Source organism: Mobula birostris, chromosome 8 (genome assembly GCF_030028105.1).
Source record: "Mobula birostris isolate sMobBir1 chromosome 8, sMobBir1.hap1, whole genome shotgun sequence".
NCBI lineage: Eukaryota > Metazoa > Chordata > Chondrichthyes > Myliobatiformes > Myliobatidae > Mobula > Mobula birostris.
This window is the reverse complement of record NC_092377.1, coordinates 100,472,635-100,489,833: the sequence shown is the minus strand read 5'-3', so window position 1 is coordinate 100,489,833 and position 17,199 is coordinate 100,472,635. Positions and strand designations below refer to the sequence as shown.

The 17,199-nt window shown below is 50.5% G+C and overlaps 1 protein-coding gene across 7 annotated transcripts in view; it reads right to left on the bottom strand.

Moving 5' to 3' along the window:
* Positions 1-17,199, bottom strand: part of LOC140201535 (NHS-like protein 1) — a 291,096-nt gene that overhangs the window by 16,546 nt on the left and 257,351 nt on the right. For all 7 annotated transcript variants that reach the window (XM_072265795.1, XM_072265796.1, XM_072265800.1 and 4 more), the window contains one exon: positions 2,874-3,001. In XM_072265795.1, the coding sequence (XP_072121896.1) occupies positions 2,874-3,001 (128 nt within the window). The remainder of the gene's footprint in view (positions 1-2,873; positions 3,002-17,199) is intronic.

Sequence of the window (17,199 nt, the reverse complement as noted above, 5' to 3'; positions counted from 1 at the left end):
CAAATAATACGAAACAACACATAAAATCTAAGATAACACTAACATATAGTAAAAGCAGGAATGCTATGATAAATACATAGCCTATATAAAGTAGAAATAATTTATGTACAGTGTAGTTTCACTGAACAGAATCGCCAAAAACCGATTTATAGAAACAAAATGGGCACGTACACACATGCGCACGTCATGCATATGCACGCAGGTACCCACGCAAGGCTTCATGGTAGTCTTTCTCGGGGTAAACACAAGTGTCCTGTATTTGACTGCTACTTTTGTCCCTTATTTGGGAGTGAGAAAGTTGGCAACCCTACTCCTGATCACAACCAAGCATAGCTAGGTGCACACATCTTACAAGGTTTAACCAACACTTGCAAGAGGGCATGCACTTGTGTTAGACAAGGTGAAGTGAAATGTCCCCCTGCCGGAGCTCTGGAATCCCAACCCACGATGGTGCGGGGAGGTGGGGGGTGCTGTTGAGAGAACAGGGCATTAAAGCAAGGAGTAAAAGCAACAGCCGGGGCTTGGGCAGCACTTGGCGAGCAAGGTTTCACACTAAGCCAAGCAACTAATGGTTGCACAGCAACCTGGCAGGAAGGAAATGCCAACTTCACTTGGTTCGGAGAGGTTAAGGCATTGAGCTTCTGTGCAGGGGTTGAAAGAAAGCAGAGGACAAGTGTCAGGAAAAGAAATCTGGTGTATTAGTGTCTGGGGTTGGGCCGAGGGCGGGGGCCACACTGCAGGCAAAGCTGGGGCTGGCAAGCGAAGCACTTTGTCACACGTGCTAGGCAGCGTGTGTGTACCTGGTGGTTCCATGAAGTCAAATGACAGCAGAGGCTAATGCAAGCCTGAGTGAGGTAGTTTAAGGGGCTAAACCGCTGGAGTGAAAGAGCAGAACAGAGAAAAAGAATGCAATAAAGTGACTAAACAAGGGAGTAAGGAACAACAGTGACAGGCAAAACAGTCATCGTTAAACAAGTCAGTGAAAGACTCCATTAACAACCTGCTATGTGGTTTAGTTCTAAAATTACCAGTGTAAAGTCATTTTGAACTTATAAATTCTCTGAAGTGATGAGTGTGAGGCAACCCTATTAGCCAGTAATGTCACAGTGTGAGGGAGTCCTACAGACATCTCTGTAACAGTGATGTAACCCCAGACGGTTTTCTAACAGTGTGAGGGAGCTCCAGACCCCATTCAGTAACTGTGTGAGGGAGCACCAAATTATTCTGTAGCAATATGAAGGAGCTCCATACCCAGTTCCGTAATTGTGTCAGGGAGCACCAGACTGTTCAGTGACCGTGTGGGGGAGCACCAGACTGTTCAGTGACCGTGTGGGGGAGCACCAGACTGTTCAGTGACCGTGTGGGGGAGCACCAGACTGTGCAGTGACCGTGTGGGGGAGCACCAGACTGTTCAGTGACCGTGTGGGGGAGCACCAGACTGTTCAGTGACCGTGTGGGGGAGCACCACACTGTTCAGTGACCGTGTGGGGGAGCACCAGACTGTTCAGTGACCGTGTGGGGGTGCACCAGACTGTTCAGTGACCGTGTGGGGGAGCACCAGACTGTTCAGTGACCGTGTGGGGGAGCACCAGACTGTTCAGTGACCGTGTGGGGGTGCACCAGACTGTTCAGTGACCGTGTGGGGGTGTTCAGTGACCGTGTGGGGGTGCACCAGACTGTTCAGTGACCGTGTGGGGGAGCACCAGACTGTTCAGTGACCGTGTGGGGGAGCACCAGACTGTTCAGTGAACCCTGTGGGGGAGCACCAGACTGTTCAGTGACCGTGTGAGGGAGCACCAGACTGTTCAGTGACTGTGTGAGGGAGCACCAGACTGTTGAGTAACTGAGGGAGGAGCAGAGGATTTTCCACAGTGTCCTGGCCAATATTTATCTCCAAACAGACGATCAGTAGGACAACACACTGCCTATGCATCTGGAGCATTCCCAGGGAAAGTTTAGAGGAATAAAGGTCATGTGACCATTAGGACAAGCTTAGATGGGAGGGGTCTAGCCAGGTGCAGGTCAATGGGACTGGTCAGACTAACAGTCGAGCACGGGTTAGATGGGCCAAAGGGCCAGCTCCCATGCTGGGCGACTGATTATCACCCCCTGTTTGTGGGAGCTTGCCCTCTGGGCGGTTTGTGTGACATCTGCCATGGTACCAGTGGTTACCACGGTGGTATTAGAGCTCGGGGCGTCAGAGTTCCGAGTTCAATCCCACCACCGTCTACAAGGAGTTTGTATGATCGTGTGGGTTTTCTCCAGGCGTTCCGGTTTCCTCTAAAGAAGTACTGGTTAGTAGGTTAATTGGTCATTGTAAATTGCCCCGTGATAGGCTAGGGTTAAATAGGTGGGCAGCTGGGCCGTAAGGGTCTGTTCTGGACAGTATCTCCAAATAAATCAGTCAATCTATTCAATTCTGTTCAGTGATCCAGCATGGTTACCAGCTCTTTCACCCAACGAGCCACTCAATTACACCCATGTGACCAGTTAACCTGCTAACCGGTACATCTCTGGAATGTGGGAGGAAACCAGAGCACCCGGAGAAAACTCACGCGGTCACAGGGAGAACGTACAGACACCTTACAGACAGCGGCGAGAATTGAACTCCAGTCACTGATGCTGTAAAGCAAAGCGCAACTGCGACACAACTGTGCGTCTCCCCCCCCCCCCCACCGATAAAATGTAGATCTGTGACTTCACTTCACTGGAACTGCAGCCGTTTCTGGAAGGGTCGGATCGGAGCTACGTAACAGCAACTCTTACCTTCACCGTACCTACTGTTGCTGTGATGCAATATCCTGCATCATGTTCAGGAAAGACACAGAAAGAAAGCAAGGGAAAACACTGGGAAGATTTCAAAGCAGCCTCACCACTTGGTCGTGGTCCTCCTCCTCATCCAGATGATTTCCAGACAGATGAGATGATGTTGAGGAGAACAGTGGGGCCTGGGAGTAATATTGCGAACTACGAGAGCCATCTTCCCTCAGCTTATCACAGTCTAGAGAGAGAGAGAGAGAACGCAACGGTTATAACACAAAACATGCCCTTTGGCCCATCTAGTCCGTGCCTAGTCCCATCGACCTGCACCTGGACCGTAGCCCTCCATACTCCTCCGTCCATGTACTGATCCAAACTTCTCTTCAATGTTGAACAAACACGTCCATCACTTCCACTTGTACCACACTCTGAACTCCCTCCTCAGGAGGGAGCGGGAGAGGGGAGAGGGAGAGAGAAAATATAAAGAATAGCGGTATTTCTCACATGTAAATTGAAACAAATAGTGAATATGTTGTTCCTCATCTAATCAAATCAGCAAGGATTGTGCTGTGGACAGCCCACAAAGTGTTACCACACTTCCAGTACCAACGTAGCGTGTCTAGAACTCACTCATCCTAACCTGCATGTCCTTGGACTGTGGGAGGAAACCTTAGCACCTGGAGGAAACCCACATAGTCATGGGGAGAACGTACAAACCCCTTACTGACTGCAGTGGCAATTGAACCCCGATCTTATAGCTGGTGCTGATTATACTGACTGCTACGCCACCCTGAGCCCTCAAAGTTAATATTTTATTCTGGTTTCAAATCGCCGGCATGTGTTGTGAAATTTGTTAACTTTGCAGCAGCAGTACAATGCAATAGATGATAAATACAAAAAAACCAGAATTACTGTAAATATATATGTATATTAAATTGTTAAAGTAAAATAAGTAGCACAAAAACAGAAATTTTAAAAAGTAGTGAGGTTGTGTTCATGGGTACTAATGTCCATTCAGAAATCCGATGGCAGAGGAGAAGAGGCTGTTCCTGAATTGCCTTCAGACTTCTATACCTCCTCCCTGATGGTAACAGTGAGAAAAGGGCATGCCCTGGGTGGTGGGGGTCCTTAATGATGGACGCTGCCTTTCTGAGGCACCGCTCCTTGAAGATGTCCTGGATACTATGGAGGCCCATGATGGAGTTGACTAATTTTACCACTCTCTGCAGCTTACTCCAATCCTGTGCAGTAGTCCCCCTATACCAGACGATGATGCAGCCAGTCAGAATGCTCTCCATGGTACATCTGTAGAAGTTTTCAAGTGTTTCAAGTGATAAACCAAATTCCTGAAACTCCTAATGAAATACAGCTGCTGTCTTGCCTTCTTTATAGCTGCACCTATATGTTAGGACAAGGTTAGATCCTCAGAGATGCTGATACCCAGAAACTTGGAATTGCTTAGTCTCTTTACTTCTGATCCCTCTATGAGGATTGCTGTGTGTTCCTTTGTCTTGTCCTTTCTGAAGTCCACAATCAGTTCTTTAGACTTAGTGACAATGAGTGCCAGGTTGTTGCTGTGATACCACTCAACTAGCTAATATATCTTGCTCCGGTACGCCCTCTCATCGCCATCTGAGATTTTGACAACAAAAATGGTTGTATCATCAGCAAATTTATAGATGGCATTTGAGCTAAGCCTAGCCACACAGTCACGGGTATAGAGAGAGTACAGCAGTGGACTAAACACACATCCCCAAGATGTGCCAGTGTTGATCGTCAGCAAGGTGGAGATGTTATTACCAATCCGCACAGATTGTGGTCTTCTGGATAGAATGTTAAGGATCCAATTGCACATGGAGATACAGAGGCCCAGGTTCTGTAGCTTTGCAAACACTACAGTAGGAATGAAGGTGTTAAACGCTGAGCTACAGTCAACGACATAGGTATTTGTATTGTCTAGGTGATCCATGGGCACGTGGAAAGCCAAAAAGATCCAAAAAAAAATCTTTTTTTCTCCAGTCCTGAGGAAGGGTCTTGGCCCGAAACGTCCACTGTACTCCTTTCCATAGATGCTGCCTGGCCTGCTGAGTGTAACATGGGGTTCCTGTCCAGCATTTTGTGTGTGCCGCTTGGATTACCAGTGTAAGGTTCCGTTATATTGGCTCGTGTATGCCTAGGGGAAATCCCGCCCAGCACCTGCCTCAACACTCCCCTCAGGGTCAGTCGCCGCCCGAATTAATCACAAACATCAATCATCAGCCAGCACAGCCAGTAAATTTTAACAAATACACTTTATAGATATTACTAATTCTATGACATTAATAGGAATTTGATACAGAGAGGAAAGTAATGAAAAAAAAAGGCACCAACACTTATCCAAGTCCAAGTTCTTCGCGCGCTACCGTTGGAGCTCAATCGATTCTGAACGACCACCCGAATTCTGTCGACTCACGGCTCGGGACCACCCTGAGTGATCGACTGGAGCCTCTCCGCATGTCCGCGGTCCTCCCCGTCTCTCCTCCGACTCCCCGTCTCTCCTCCGACTCTCCGTCTCTCCTTCGACTCCCCGTCTCTCCTCCGACTCCCCCCAAAAACCCCATCTGCCGCCCTCCCCGTCTCTCCTCCGACTCCCCGTCTCTCCGCCGTCCTCCCCGTCTCTCCTCCGACTCCCCGTCTCGCCACCGCCCTCCTCGTCTCTCCTCCGACTGCCCGCCAAAAACCCCGTCCACCGTCCTCCTTGTCTCTCCTCCGACTCCCAGTCTCCCCTCCGACTCCCCGTCTCTCCGCCGTCCTCCCCGTCTCTCCTCCGTCTCCCCGTCTCGCCACCGCCCTCCTCGTCTCTCCTCCGACTCCCAGTCTCTCCTCCGACTCCCCGCCAAAAACCCCGTCCACCGTCCTCCTTGTCTCTCCTCCGACTCCCAGTCTCCCCTCCAACTCCCCGTCTCTCCTCCGTCTCCCCGTCTCTCCTCCGACTCTCCGTCTCCCCTCCGACTCCCCGTCTCTCCACCGTCCTCCCCGTCTCTCCGCCGTCCTCCCCGTCTCTCCTCCGACTCCCCGCCAGAACTTCGTCCACAGTCATATCATACAGCATGGTATCCGAAAACAAAACGATACGTAACCACCCATTGGCTAACAGAAGGCGGTTATCTACTTTAAGGTAAAACAAACTGCTAGCGCAAACTCTCTTCAGCATTAAAGCACAACAAAGCCGCATTCCCCAGATTAACATAACAAAGTCGCCATTTTAAATGTAACAAAAGAAAGACCCCGTACACTCTCCCCCCACCACAAAAAGTCATGCCCTCATGACGTTAACAGAGTTCACCAGTACTCCTTGTAAAACACAAAACCCAACCCAGGTGCATAAAGCAGTGACATAACTTTGCAGGGCAGTAGAGATCACACCCTGCTCTCCTGGCGCTGTATAAGTTAGTCTTTCCGGGGGATGCCTACTCCTCTGAGGCCTCTGTACTTCCTCTGCGGACTCTCCCTGTTCAGACACCCCAGTTGACCCCTCGGGCCTATCTGTCGGACCCTCCCCCTCACCAGGACCCCTCAGCCCCTGTGAGCCCCCTGCCTCAGGTTCTGGCTCCTCCCTCTACTCCCCCAATCCCGGCTGTAATACAGGCGGCTCTGCAACACCCTCCCTCGGTTCCCCTGACTCAGTGATGGAAGGGCCAAGAGTCTCTTCTCCCAGCACTGGGGAATCAGCGAACGGAAGCAGGTACCACACGTCCGAATCATCATCTTCCGATGACGTATCCCTTCTCGAGGTGGGGACCGGCCCCATTTTCTTTGCAGTGGGCTCTTCCCTCGCCCCGCGCCCTCGCATAGTCCTCGTAATAGGAGTAACCTCCCATTCGGGCTCTGGGTCCATCTTCACCTCTCGACCCAGAGGCAACAGGTGGTTCCGATGGAGTACCTTGACAGGCCCCTGCCTGCCCTCAGGTCTCACCCGGTAAACCGGGAGATTCGGCATCTGACTCTCCACCACATAGGGGGTGGGTGCCCAACGGTCCGCCAACTTGTGCTTACCCTGTAGTCCTAAATTCCGGATAAGGACTCAGTCTCCCGGCAATAGCTGGACGAACTTTACCTTCTGATCATACCTCCTTTTATTCCGCTGGTTCTGCTTGGTGGCTGCCGCCTCAGCCAACTCGTACGCCCTTTTCAACTCTCTCCTCATATCGGACACGTACGTCAGACATGGCTTCGAAGGTATTTCTCCCGCTTCAGTCCCAAAACACAGATCAATGGGCAACCTCGCTTCCCGTCCGAACATCAGATAGTAGGGCGAGTACCCCGTAGCATCATTGCGAGTACAATTGTAACAGTGAACCAAATGGGCGATGTGCCGACTCCACTTACTCTTCTGTCCGATCTCCAAAGTGCTGAGCATGTCCAGCAGGGTCCGGTTAAACCTCTCGGGCTGAGGATCACCCTGCGGGTGATAGGGGGTGGCTCTGGACTTTTCAACCCCAAACATATCCAGCAATTCATGTATAAGCCTGCTCTCGAAGTCCCGTCCCTGATCACTGTGGATCCGCTGGGGAAGGCCATAATGAACAAAGTACTTCTCTCATAACACCTTCGCCACTGTAGTCGCTTTCTGATCCTTAGTAGGAAAAGCCTGCGCATATCTAGTGTAGTGATCCGTGAGGATCAAGACATTCGCGGTATTGCTGGTGTCTGGCTCAATAGACAGGAAATCCATACATACCAGGTCCAGGGGTCCCGCACTCTGCAAGTGGGACAGAGGGGCCGCCTGCGCAGGCAAGGTCTTCCTCCTGACGCAACGGCTACAGGTCTTACAGTATTCTTCCACCTCCCCCCTCATCTGGGGCCAGTAAAACCGGTCCTTGACTAATCCATAGGTCTTCTCTACCCCTAAGTGCCCGGAATCATCATGTAGAGCCTAGAGCACAGTCTTCCGATACTTCTCAGGCATGACCAGCTGCCAGCGCCGGGGGTGGTCCGGAGGTGACGTGACCTGGTACAGGACGTGGTTCTTCAGCTTCAACCGGGGCCACTCCTTCAGTAGTAGGGGAACGGAGGCATGTTTCGCCTTCTCCACCTGCCCCATATCACCCTGGCTAACCACATACCAGATAGTGCCAATGCTTGGGTCATCACGCTGAGCTGCCTCCACTTCCTAGGGACTCAATTCCGGCAGCTGCCTGTTCCTCAGAGCAGTCACATTACAGTAAACAGTGGGTAGCGCGTCATCGTCAGCCCCCAGTTGATCTACTGCCCGATCCGTTCCCATCTGTGCTCCTACTTCCCCGTCGCTCCCAACTTGACACATGGCCTTTACTCCCTGGGCGGGGACACTCTTCCACTCCTCAGCCGTGCCCGACTCGTCGTGCGCCCGACGAGACAGGGCATCTGCATCGATGTTCCGACTCCCCGGGCGGTACTTCAGGCTGAACTCATAGGCAGACAAGTCTGCTAACCACCGGTGCCCAGTAGCGTCCAGCTTCGCCGAGGTCAGGATATAAGTGAGGGGGTTGTTCTCAGTTCTCACCTCAAACTGGGCCCCATATAGTTAGTCACTCAACTTGTCCACCACCGCCCATTTCAACGCCAAGAACTCCAGCTTGTGAGTGGGATAGTTTCTCTCAGATGGCGACAAACTCCGATTGACAAACGCCACCGGCCTCAATCCGTTTCCCTGTTCCTGGTACAGAACAGCCCCCAGACCGTCGTGACTGGCATCAGTGTGTAGAACATACGGCTTCCAGGGATCAGCAATAGCCAACACTGGGGCCTGTGTCAGTGCCCTTTTTAAGAGATTGGAACGCCTCTTCACATTGAGCATCCCACCTCAATCCAAAAGGCTCTCCCGGGTTCAAGTACCCTCCTACCTCCGACCCTCGTTCTCCCTTCCTCCTCCTCCTCACAGGTGGATAGCCACACAGCAGCTGGTTCAATGGATGACTCATTTTCGCATATCCTTTCACGAATCACCGGTAATATCCGCAAAACCCCAAAAACGAGCGTAAGGCGCTCACCTTCTGAGGTCTCGGCCAGGTGGTGACTGCGGCTATCTTACCCGGATCGGTGGCCACTCCATTTCGCGAGATTATGTGCCCGACATAACTGACCGACGTCTTGCAGGACTGACATTTATCCAGGGAAAGTTTTAATCCTTCCTCCTTCAGCCGACTCAGCACCTTCAGCAGCCGCTCCTCATGTTCCTCCAACGTAGATCCAAACACTATCAGATCGTCCAGGTACACCAATACCTCCAGCAGGTTCATGTCCCCCACTGTCCGCTCCATGAGCCGCTGGAAGGTGGCTGGGGCCCCCGAGATGCCTTGGGGCATTCGTTCAAACTGGAAAAACCCCAGGGGGCAGATAAAGGCTGTCTTCTCCTTATCAGTCTCGCTCATCGGAATCTGGTAATACCCACTCCACAAATCCAATACACTGAACCACTGTGCACCACTCAGACAGGCCAAGGCATCTTCCACCCTCGGGACCGTATATTGGTTGGGAACAGTGCGGCGGTTCGGGGTCCTATGCGTACCTTCCCATTTTTCTTCCTTGCCACCACTATGGGGGACGCATAGGGGCTTCGAGACTCCGCAGTAATCCCTGCGTCTTTCAACTGCCGCACATCCTCCACATCTGCTGGGGCCAACCGCTGCGACCTCTCCCTAAACGGAGTGTCATTTGTTACCCGAATAGTGTGCCGAGTGTTCTTGGAACATCCTACATCAAACTCGTCCTGAGAAAAGACACCCCTTAACTTCAGCATCTTCTCCACCAGCCTGCTCTTATACGCTGGGTACAGGGGAGTTTTCAAAATTAAAGGCCTCCTCAGTCAGCCGCCCCCCCATTTCCCAATAGTTTCCCTCCAGTGGGCTTCACGGGGGTACTGGACATCACCGTCACCGGGAACAAGTGCGCGAGGGGCATCCCGCGCTTAAGGGTGATCTCCCTCTCTGTTATGTTCCTTACCATCACCCCCATCCACCGTGCCTGTACAGCTGAGGGCCTCTGCAATTCAGGTCTCACCAGAGCCCCAGCCGGGAACCGGGACTCCCTTTCCAGGTCGTCGGGGGCGTCTACTAGCAGGGCCTCGCCCGGCGGTAATCCGGGGAATCTGGGGGTCCCCATCACTAATGCTGCCTCCCCTGGCCGTATCACCTTAGGCCTCGCCTGAGTGCACCACACCGTCCTCGTTTGCACTCAGGATCCAGCCCCTGGGGGTCACTCACTCCTTCGTACACCGTTCGGAACACAGGGTGTACCGAGAGGGTCTCCAGAAAGTTCTCCCCCTCATTCTTCTTACAGGCTCCCAAGAGCCGTCGCACCAGAGGGGAGTTAGTCCCCACCAGCAGGGCAGCACCACCGGTCTCCACCGGGTCCGGACAAACCAACACCAGCGTCTCAAAGCCTTCTGATACTCCCACATCTCCCTCCGAAAATTCCAATCTCACTGACAAGTATACATCGTACAGGTAATCACCATCACTTATGCCCCAAATCTCCAATGCGTTAAACGGAGTTACTGCCAAGTGTTTCAGATATTTGTGGTAGAACGACCGGTACAGTAAGGTAACCTGCGACCCAGTGTCAAGGATGGCTTTCGCAAAGGTTCCCTCTATCCGTAGGGACACGCTGGAACGGGGTCCCACCAGTCCATCAGGAATTTGGGCTTGTTCTTTCTGGGGTTCCATAGCGGTTTCCTGGGAATGTGTTCCTCCCGAGACTCCAATCCGTTCCCTCACTGAGCCTCTCCTAAGTTCCCCGACACCTCTCCCTTCTTGATGGCCCGGGGGCCCTCCCCCGTCGGGGCATCTCGTCTCTCACAATCCTTCCGCAAGTGGCCAGCTTCCCCACAGCGGTAGCACGCCCCCGGCCACTCACATTCCCGGCGGAAATGCCCCTCTCTCCCACAGTTATAGCACCCACTACTCGCCGCCTCTCTCCTCCCGATACGGCCCCCCGGGGACCCCTTGGATTTCTCTGGTCTCACCCCGGCTACCACCTCCTGAACCGCTGAAGACCGTCCCTGAGGGTCCGAGCCCCCTGGTCGACCCAAAGCACTCTCCTCGGCCCGTACCTCTTTAATCAGCTGTCCGAATGATGGAGGGGGGCTCCGCTTAAATGACTGCCGTACACTCCAAGCCACCCTGTCATCCTCCCGGGAACCGCTACATATCTGGCTCATCCTTAACTTCGCCACTTCGTCCTCCCTCACTACCCCTCGTCGCAGCAACCCCGTAAGCTTTCCTTCCAGCCTGAACACATAGTCTGAGAGCTTTTCCCCTCTTCTCTGCCCCATCCGTTGAAACTCCGCTAAATGCCACCAGGGATCCCCTGACAGTCCAAACACTTCCTCCAAAGCGTCTAAACACTCTGATAGGGAAGCCAAGGGGCGTGCCGCTCTCAGATCGAGGACCACACGGGCCACCCCGCCACTTAAGCTTTCCACCAATTGCTGTCTGTTTTCCTCATCAGAAACTGGCCACACCTCTAACAATTGGGATGTATCTTCAACCCAGGTATCATACTCATCCTCCCCTTCCAGGGTGGGCCTGGCTCCCGAGAAAATTCTCAGCTTTGGGCAGTGCCCCTCAACCCTTCTCGCCAGGGAGGTAATGGCAGCCGTTAACTCGGCAGTCTCATCAAGCCCATGGGGGTGGGGCCTGCCCAAACCTTCCCACTCCACACCTCCACCCCTGGCTACGGGCACCCGGCAGGGGGCCTCATCTAGCTCCTCATCCTCCGGCACCTCCTCACTTGCGTCCTGGGGGAGGGTGTGGAGACCCCACGGCCCCGCCTCCCCCGGAACGTGGACTGTCGCTGGTAGTTCTAAAGTCATGACGTCGGCACTTGTCCGCACCAACATCCAGCTAGCCTCCAGTTCTTTCCCACCCCTTCTAGCTACAAGTTCTACCTGCCCGATACCTTTAATCAGACTCAACCCTCGCACCAGTACCTCTGCCAAAATGCGATAATCCACCCCACTTAACACACACACATGATTCACCGGTACCTCCTCCAGTTCACACCAACTTACAATCTTATCTCGATCCATCTTCACACCACTTAACGCAACGACTAGTACAACTTTCCCAAAAAGTCCAAATCCAGGACGGTAGCCCCCACTTGTAACGTTCCGTTATATTGACTCTTGTATGTCTAGGGGAAATCCCGCCCAGCACCTGCTTCAACATTCCCCTCAGGGTCAGTCGCCGCCCGAATCAATCACAAACATCAATCATCAGCCAGCACACCCAGTAAATTTTAACAAATACACTTTATAGATATTACTAATTCTATGACATTAATAGGAATTTGATACAGAGAGGAAAGTAATGAAAAAAAAAGGCGCCAACACTTATCCAAGTCCAAGTTCTTCGCGCGCTACCGTTGGAGCTCAATCGATTCCGGACGACCATCCGAATCCGCAGTGCAAAAAATGTTGGGGACCCCGGTATTAAGTGACCCCTTTTTGCTTTTATGTTGTTTTTGACTTCCTTTGTCAGTCACAGTTGCCTGATCCTCCCCTTAGAATACTTCTTCACCTTTGTGATATATCTATGCTGTGCCTTCTGAAATGCCCCCAGAAAGTCCAGCCATTGCTGTTCTACCTTCATCCTTGCTAATGTCCCCTTCCAATCAACTTTTGGCCAGCTCTTCTCTCATGCCTCTGTAATTCATTCCAATCCACTGTAATATCGATACGAGTGAAGAAGACACGGCAGCACCTCGACATCCTTAGGAGTTCGCGAAGATCTGGCATGACATCTTTGACTAACTTCTACAGATGTGATGTGGAGACTGTATTGACTGGCTGCATTATGGCCTGGTATGGAAACACCAATGCCCTTAAATAGAAACTCCTACAAAAATTAGTGGATACTGCCCCAGCTGGGTAAAGCCCTCCCCACCTTTGAGCACATCTACACTAAGTGCTGTTGCATGGACCCCCGCCACCCAGGTCATGTTCTCGTCTCATAGCTGCCATCAGAAAGAAAGTACAGGAGCCTCAGAACCCACGCCAAGTTCAGGAATAGTTATTACTCCTCAACCATCAGGCCCTCGAACCAAAGGAGAACCTTCACTTGCCCCAACACTGAACTGTTCCCTCAACCTATGGACTCACTTTCAAGGACTCATCATCTCATGTTGTCGATAGTTATTGTTTGTTTATTGATTATTATTTTTCTATTTGTACAGCTTATTGTCCTTTGCACATTGGTTATTTGTCCGTCCTGTTGGATGTGGTATTTCATCCATTCTATTATGTTTCTTGGAATTATTGTGAATGCCCACAAGAAAACGAATCACAGGGTTGCATATGGTGACATGTATGTATTTGATAATAAATTTACTTTGAACTTTAGCTTCTCGCTCTCAAACTGCAGGATGAATTCTATCATAATATGATCACCACCTCCCAAGGGTTCTTTTAGCTTAAGCTCCCTAGCTAAATCTGATTCATTACACATCACCCAATCCAGAATTCCCTTTCCCCTACCATCCCACCAGCCTCTGGGTCCAACATATTATTCTCCATAACTTCCGCCACCTCCAACGGGATCCCACCACTAAGCACATCTTTCCCTCCCCACCTCTCTGCTTTCCGTAGGGATCGCTCCCTATGCGACTCCCTTGTCCATTCGTCCCCCCCATCCCTCCCCACCAATCTCCCTCCTGGTACTTATCCGTGTAAGTGGAACAAGTGCTACATATGCCCTTACACCTCCTTCCTCACCACCTTTCAGGGCCCCAGACAGTCCTTCCAGGTGAGGCGACACTTCAGTCGGCTGGGGTGATATACTGCGTCCGGTGCTCCCGATGTGGCCTTCTATATATTGGCGAGACCCGACACAGACTGGGAGATCATTTCACTGAACATCTACGCTCTGTCCGCCAGAGAAAGCAGGATCTCCCAGTGGCCACACGTTTTAATTCCACACCCCATTCCTATTCTGACATGTCTATCCACAGTCTCCTCTACTGTAAAGATGAAGCCACACTCAGGTTGGAGGAACAACATCTTATATTTCGTCTGTTTAGCCTCCAACCTGATGGAATGAACAATGACTTCTCGAACTTCTGCTAATGCCCCACGTCCCCCTCGTATCCCATCCGTTATTTATTTATATACACACATTCTTTTTCTCTCTCTCCTTTGTCTCCCTCTGTCCCTTTCACTATACCCCTTGCCCATCCTCTGGGCTTTTCCCCCACTCCCCCTTTTCTTTCTCCCTAGGCCTCCTGTCCCATGATCCTCTCATATCCCCTTTGCCAATCACCTGTCCAGCTCTTGGCTCCATCCCTCCCCCTCCTGTCCTCTCCTATCATTTTGGATCTCCCCCTCCCACTTTCAAATCTCTTACTAACTCTTCCTTCAGTTAGTCCTGACGAAAGGTCTCGGCCTGAAACGTCGACTGCACCTCTTCCTAGAAATGCTGCCTGGCCTGCTGCGTTCACCAGCAACTTTTATGTGTGTTGCCTTTCCCCTAGTGGGCTCGACCACAAGCTGCTCTAAAAAGTCATCTTGTAGGCATTCTACAAATTCCCTCCCTTGGGGCTCAGAACCAATCTGATTTTCCCAATCTACCTGTATAACTAAATCCTCCATGACTATAGCAACATTGCCCTTATTACATGCCCTTTTTATTTCCTGTTGAAACTTATATCCCACATCCTGGTTACTGTTTTACTTTATAGTCGCCAAACAATTGATACTAGAACGTACAATCATCACAGCGATATTTGATTCTGCGCTTTCCGGTCCCTGGGTTACAAATATTAAATACTAAAAATTAGTAAATATTAAAAATTTAAATTATAAATCATAAATAGAAAATAGAAAAATGGAAAGTAAGGTAGTGCAAAAAAAACGAGAAGCAGGTCCGGATATTTGGAGGGTACGGCCCAGATCCAGGTCAGGATCCGTTCAGCAGTCTTACCACAGTTGGAAAGAAGCTGTTCCCAAATCTGGCCACACGAGTCTTCAAGCTCCTGAGCCTTCTCCCGCAGGGAAGAGGGACGAAAAGTGTTGGCTGGGTGGGTCGTGTCCTTGACTATCCTGGCAGCACTGCTGCGACAGCGTGTGGTGTAAAGTGAGTCCAAGGACGGAAGATTGGTTTGTGTGATGTGCTGCGCCATGTTCACGATTTCTGCAGCTTTTTTCAGTCTTGGACAGGACAACTTCCATACCAGGTTGTGATGCACCCTAGAAGAATGCTTTCTACAGTGCATCTATAAAAATTAGTGAGAGTTTTAGGGGACAGGCCAAATTTCTTTAGTTTTCTCAGGAAGTAAAGGTGCTGGTGGGCCTTCTTGGCAGTGAACTCTGCTTGGTTGGACCAAGTCAGGTCATTTGTGATATTGACCCTGAGGAACTTAAAGCTGCTTTTGACCTGTTCCACTTGCACACCACCGATGTAAATTGGGTCGTGAGGTCCGCTACTCCTTCTGAAGTCGACAACCAGTTCCTCCGTCTTGCTGACGTTGAGGGATAGGTTATTGTCTTCGCACCATGCCACCAGGTTCTTAATTTCCTCTATGTACTCAAACTCATCATTACCCGAGATATGGCCTACAATTGTTCTGTCATCAGCAAACTTAAATATTGAGTTTGATGGAAACTTGGCTACACAATCATGGGTGTACAGTGAATATAGCAGGGGGCTGAGTACACAGTCTTGTGGGGCACCAGTGCTCAGAATGATTGTAGAGGAGAGCTTGTCCCCTATTTTTACAGCCTGGGTCCTGCCTGTGAGGAAGTTGAAGATCCAGCTGCAGATCTGAGTGCTAAGGCCCAGGTTCCAGAGCTTAGGAATCAATTTATTTGGAATGATGAAATTAAAGGCAGAGCTGTAGTCAATGAAAAGGAGCCTTACGTATGCGTCTTTATTCTCCAGGTGTTCTAAGGAGGAACGTAGGGCCAGAGAGACTGTTTGGGGCATTTATATAATTCCTATCAAGGTCTTTTTACCCATGCAGTTTTTTAAACTCTATCCACAAGGATTCTACATCTTGCAATCCAATGTCACCTCTTTCTAAGGATCTGATTTCATTTTTTACCAATATAGCCATCCCACCCTCTCTCCCTACTTGCCAGTCCTTTCAGTACAAGGTGTATCCTTGCATGTTAAGCTCCCGACTATGATCTTCTTTCAGGCACGACTCAGTGATGCCCACAAATTCATATCTGCCAATCTCTAACCCTGATACAAGACAATCTGCATATTCTATATACTGTGTACCTTCAAATATAACACCTTCAGTCCTGTATTCATCACCCTTTTCGATTTTGACCCCATGTTACACTTCAACTCATCCCAGTGACTGTAATTTTGGCCTATTTTCTGCCTGTCCTTCCTGACACTACACACTGATTCGACTTGTATATCAACATCCTCAGCCCTATCACTCCAGTTCCCACCACAATCCTGCCAAATTAGTTTAATTTTTCCCTGAAAACTGAGAATATTGGTCATAACTTCCCCAGAAGAGATCCCAATGATCCAGAAATCAGAACAGATTCTAGAGGAAGAACCGGATTCTGAACGGGCTTTACTGCCATGAAACTTTGTTGTATGGTTGATGGGCCTCATCCATGCGTACGATCACCCTCTTCCTGGCCAGCCTGGCACATGGGACAGAGCAGGAAGAGGATGATCGTGCTACCAACAAAACAACACATTTCATGACAATCATCACAGATGCCCTGTGTCCCTCACTGCTCCCATGGCAACACTGTGAGGGTTTTTTTATTACTGGGTTTGTCCTGGGGCACCATCAAGAAGGTGACTCATGCGAGCAGTTCTGATGGAAACCATCAAACGTTCCCATTTTTAAGGCAATTTTAAAAAATCTATTGCTTCTCAAGGTCAATGAAACTCGAACGGACTCTGGTCACCGGCACAGTTCACCTGTTAGACAGCAGAAGACAGGAAGGCGCTCTGGTTTAAAAGTTCATCTAGCGAAGCGTGGCTTTTGACTATCCCGCTGGAAAACGTACAGTCTCGGGTATATAAAACTGAATATCTCAGAGCTGTACCAGAGGAACATTAAAAGCAGTTGCCTTTTTTGTTTTACGGAGTCTTGGGAATCCCCTGCCATTCCAGACACAGCAATTCACAGCTCGATGTCTTCACATCTCACTGCCAAGATCGGACTGCTGAGTCTTTCAAAGGCAGAGGAGGTGGAGTGCTTTACAATCAACTCCTTGTGGTGTACAGTGCTGTCCTGGTCCCGTTCGCCCAATGTGGAACATCTCACAATTAACTGTCATCCATTTTATCAGCCTCGGGAGTTTTCAGTGATCATCTTGGTAGTGGTGTACATCCCATTTCAGGTCAGTGTAAGACAGGCTCTAGATGAACTGACGGACATAAACAACAGGCACGAAACAGCACATTCTCATGCCTCCCCCATCATTTTGGGGGATTTCAATCAACGTCC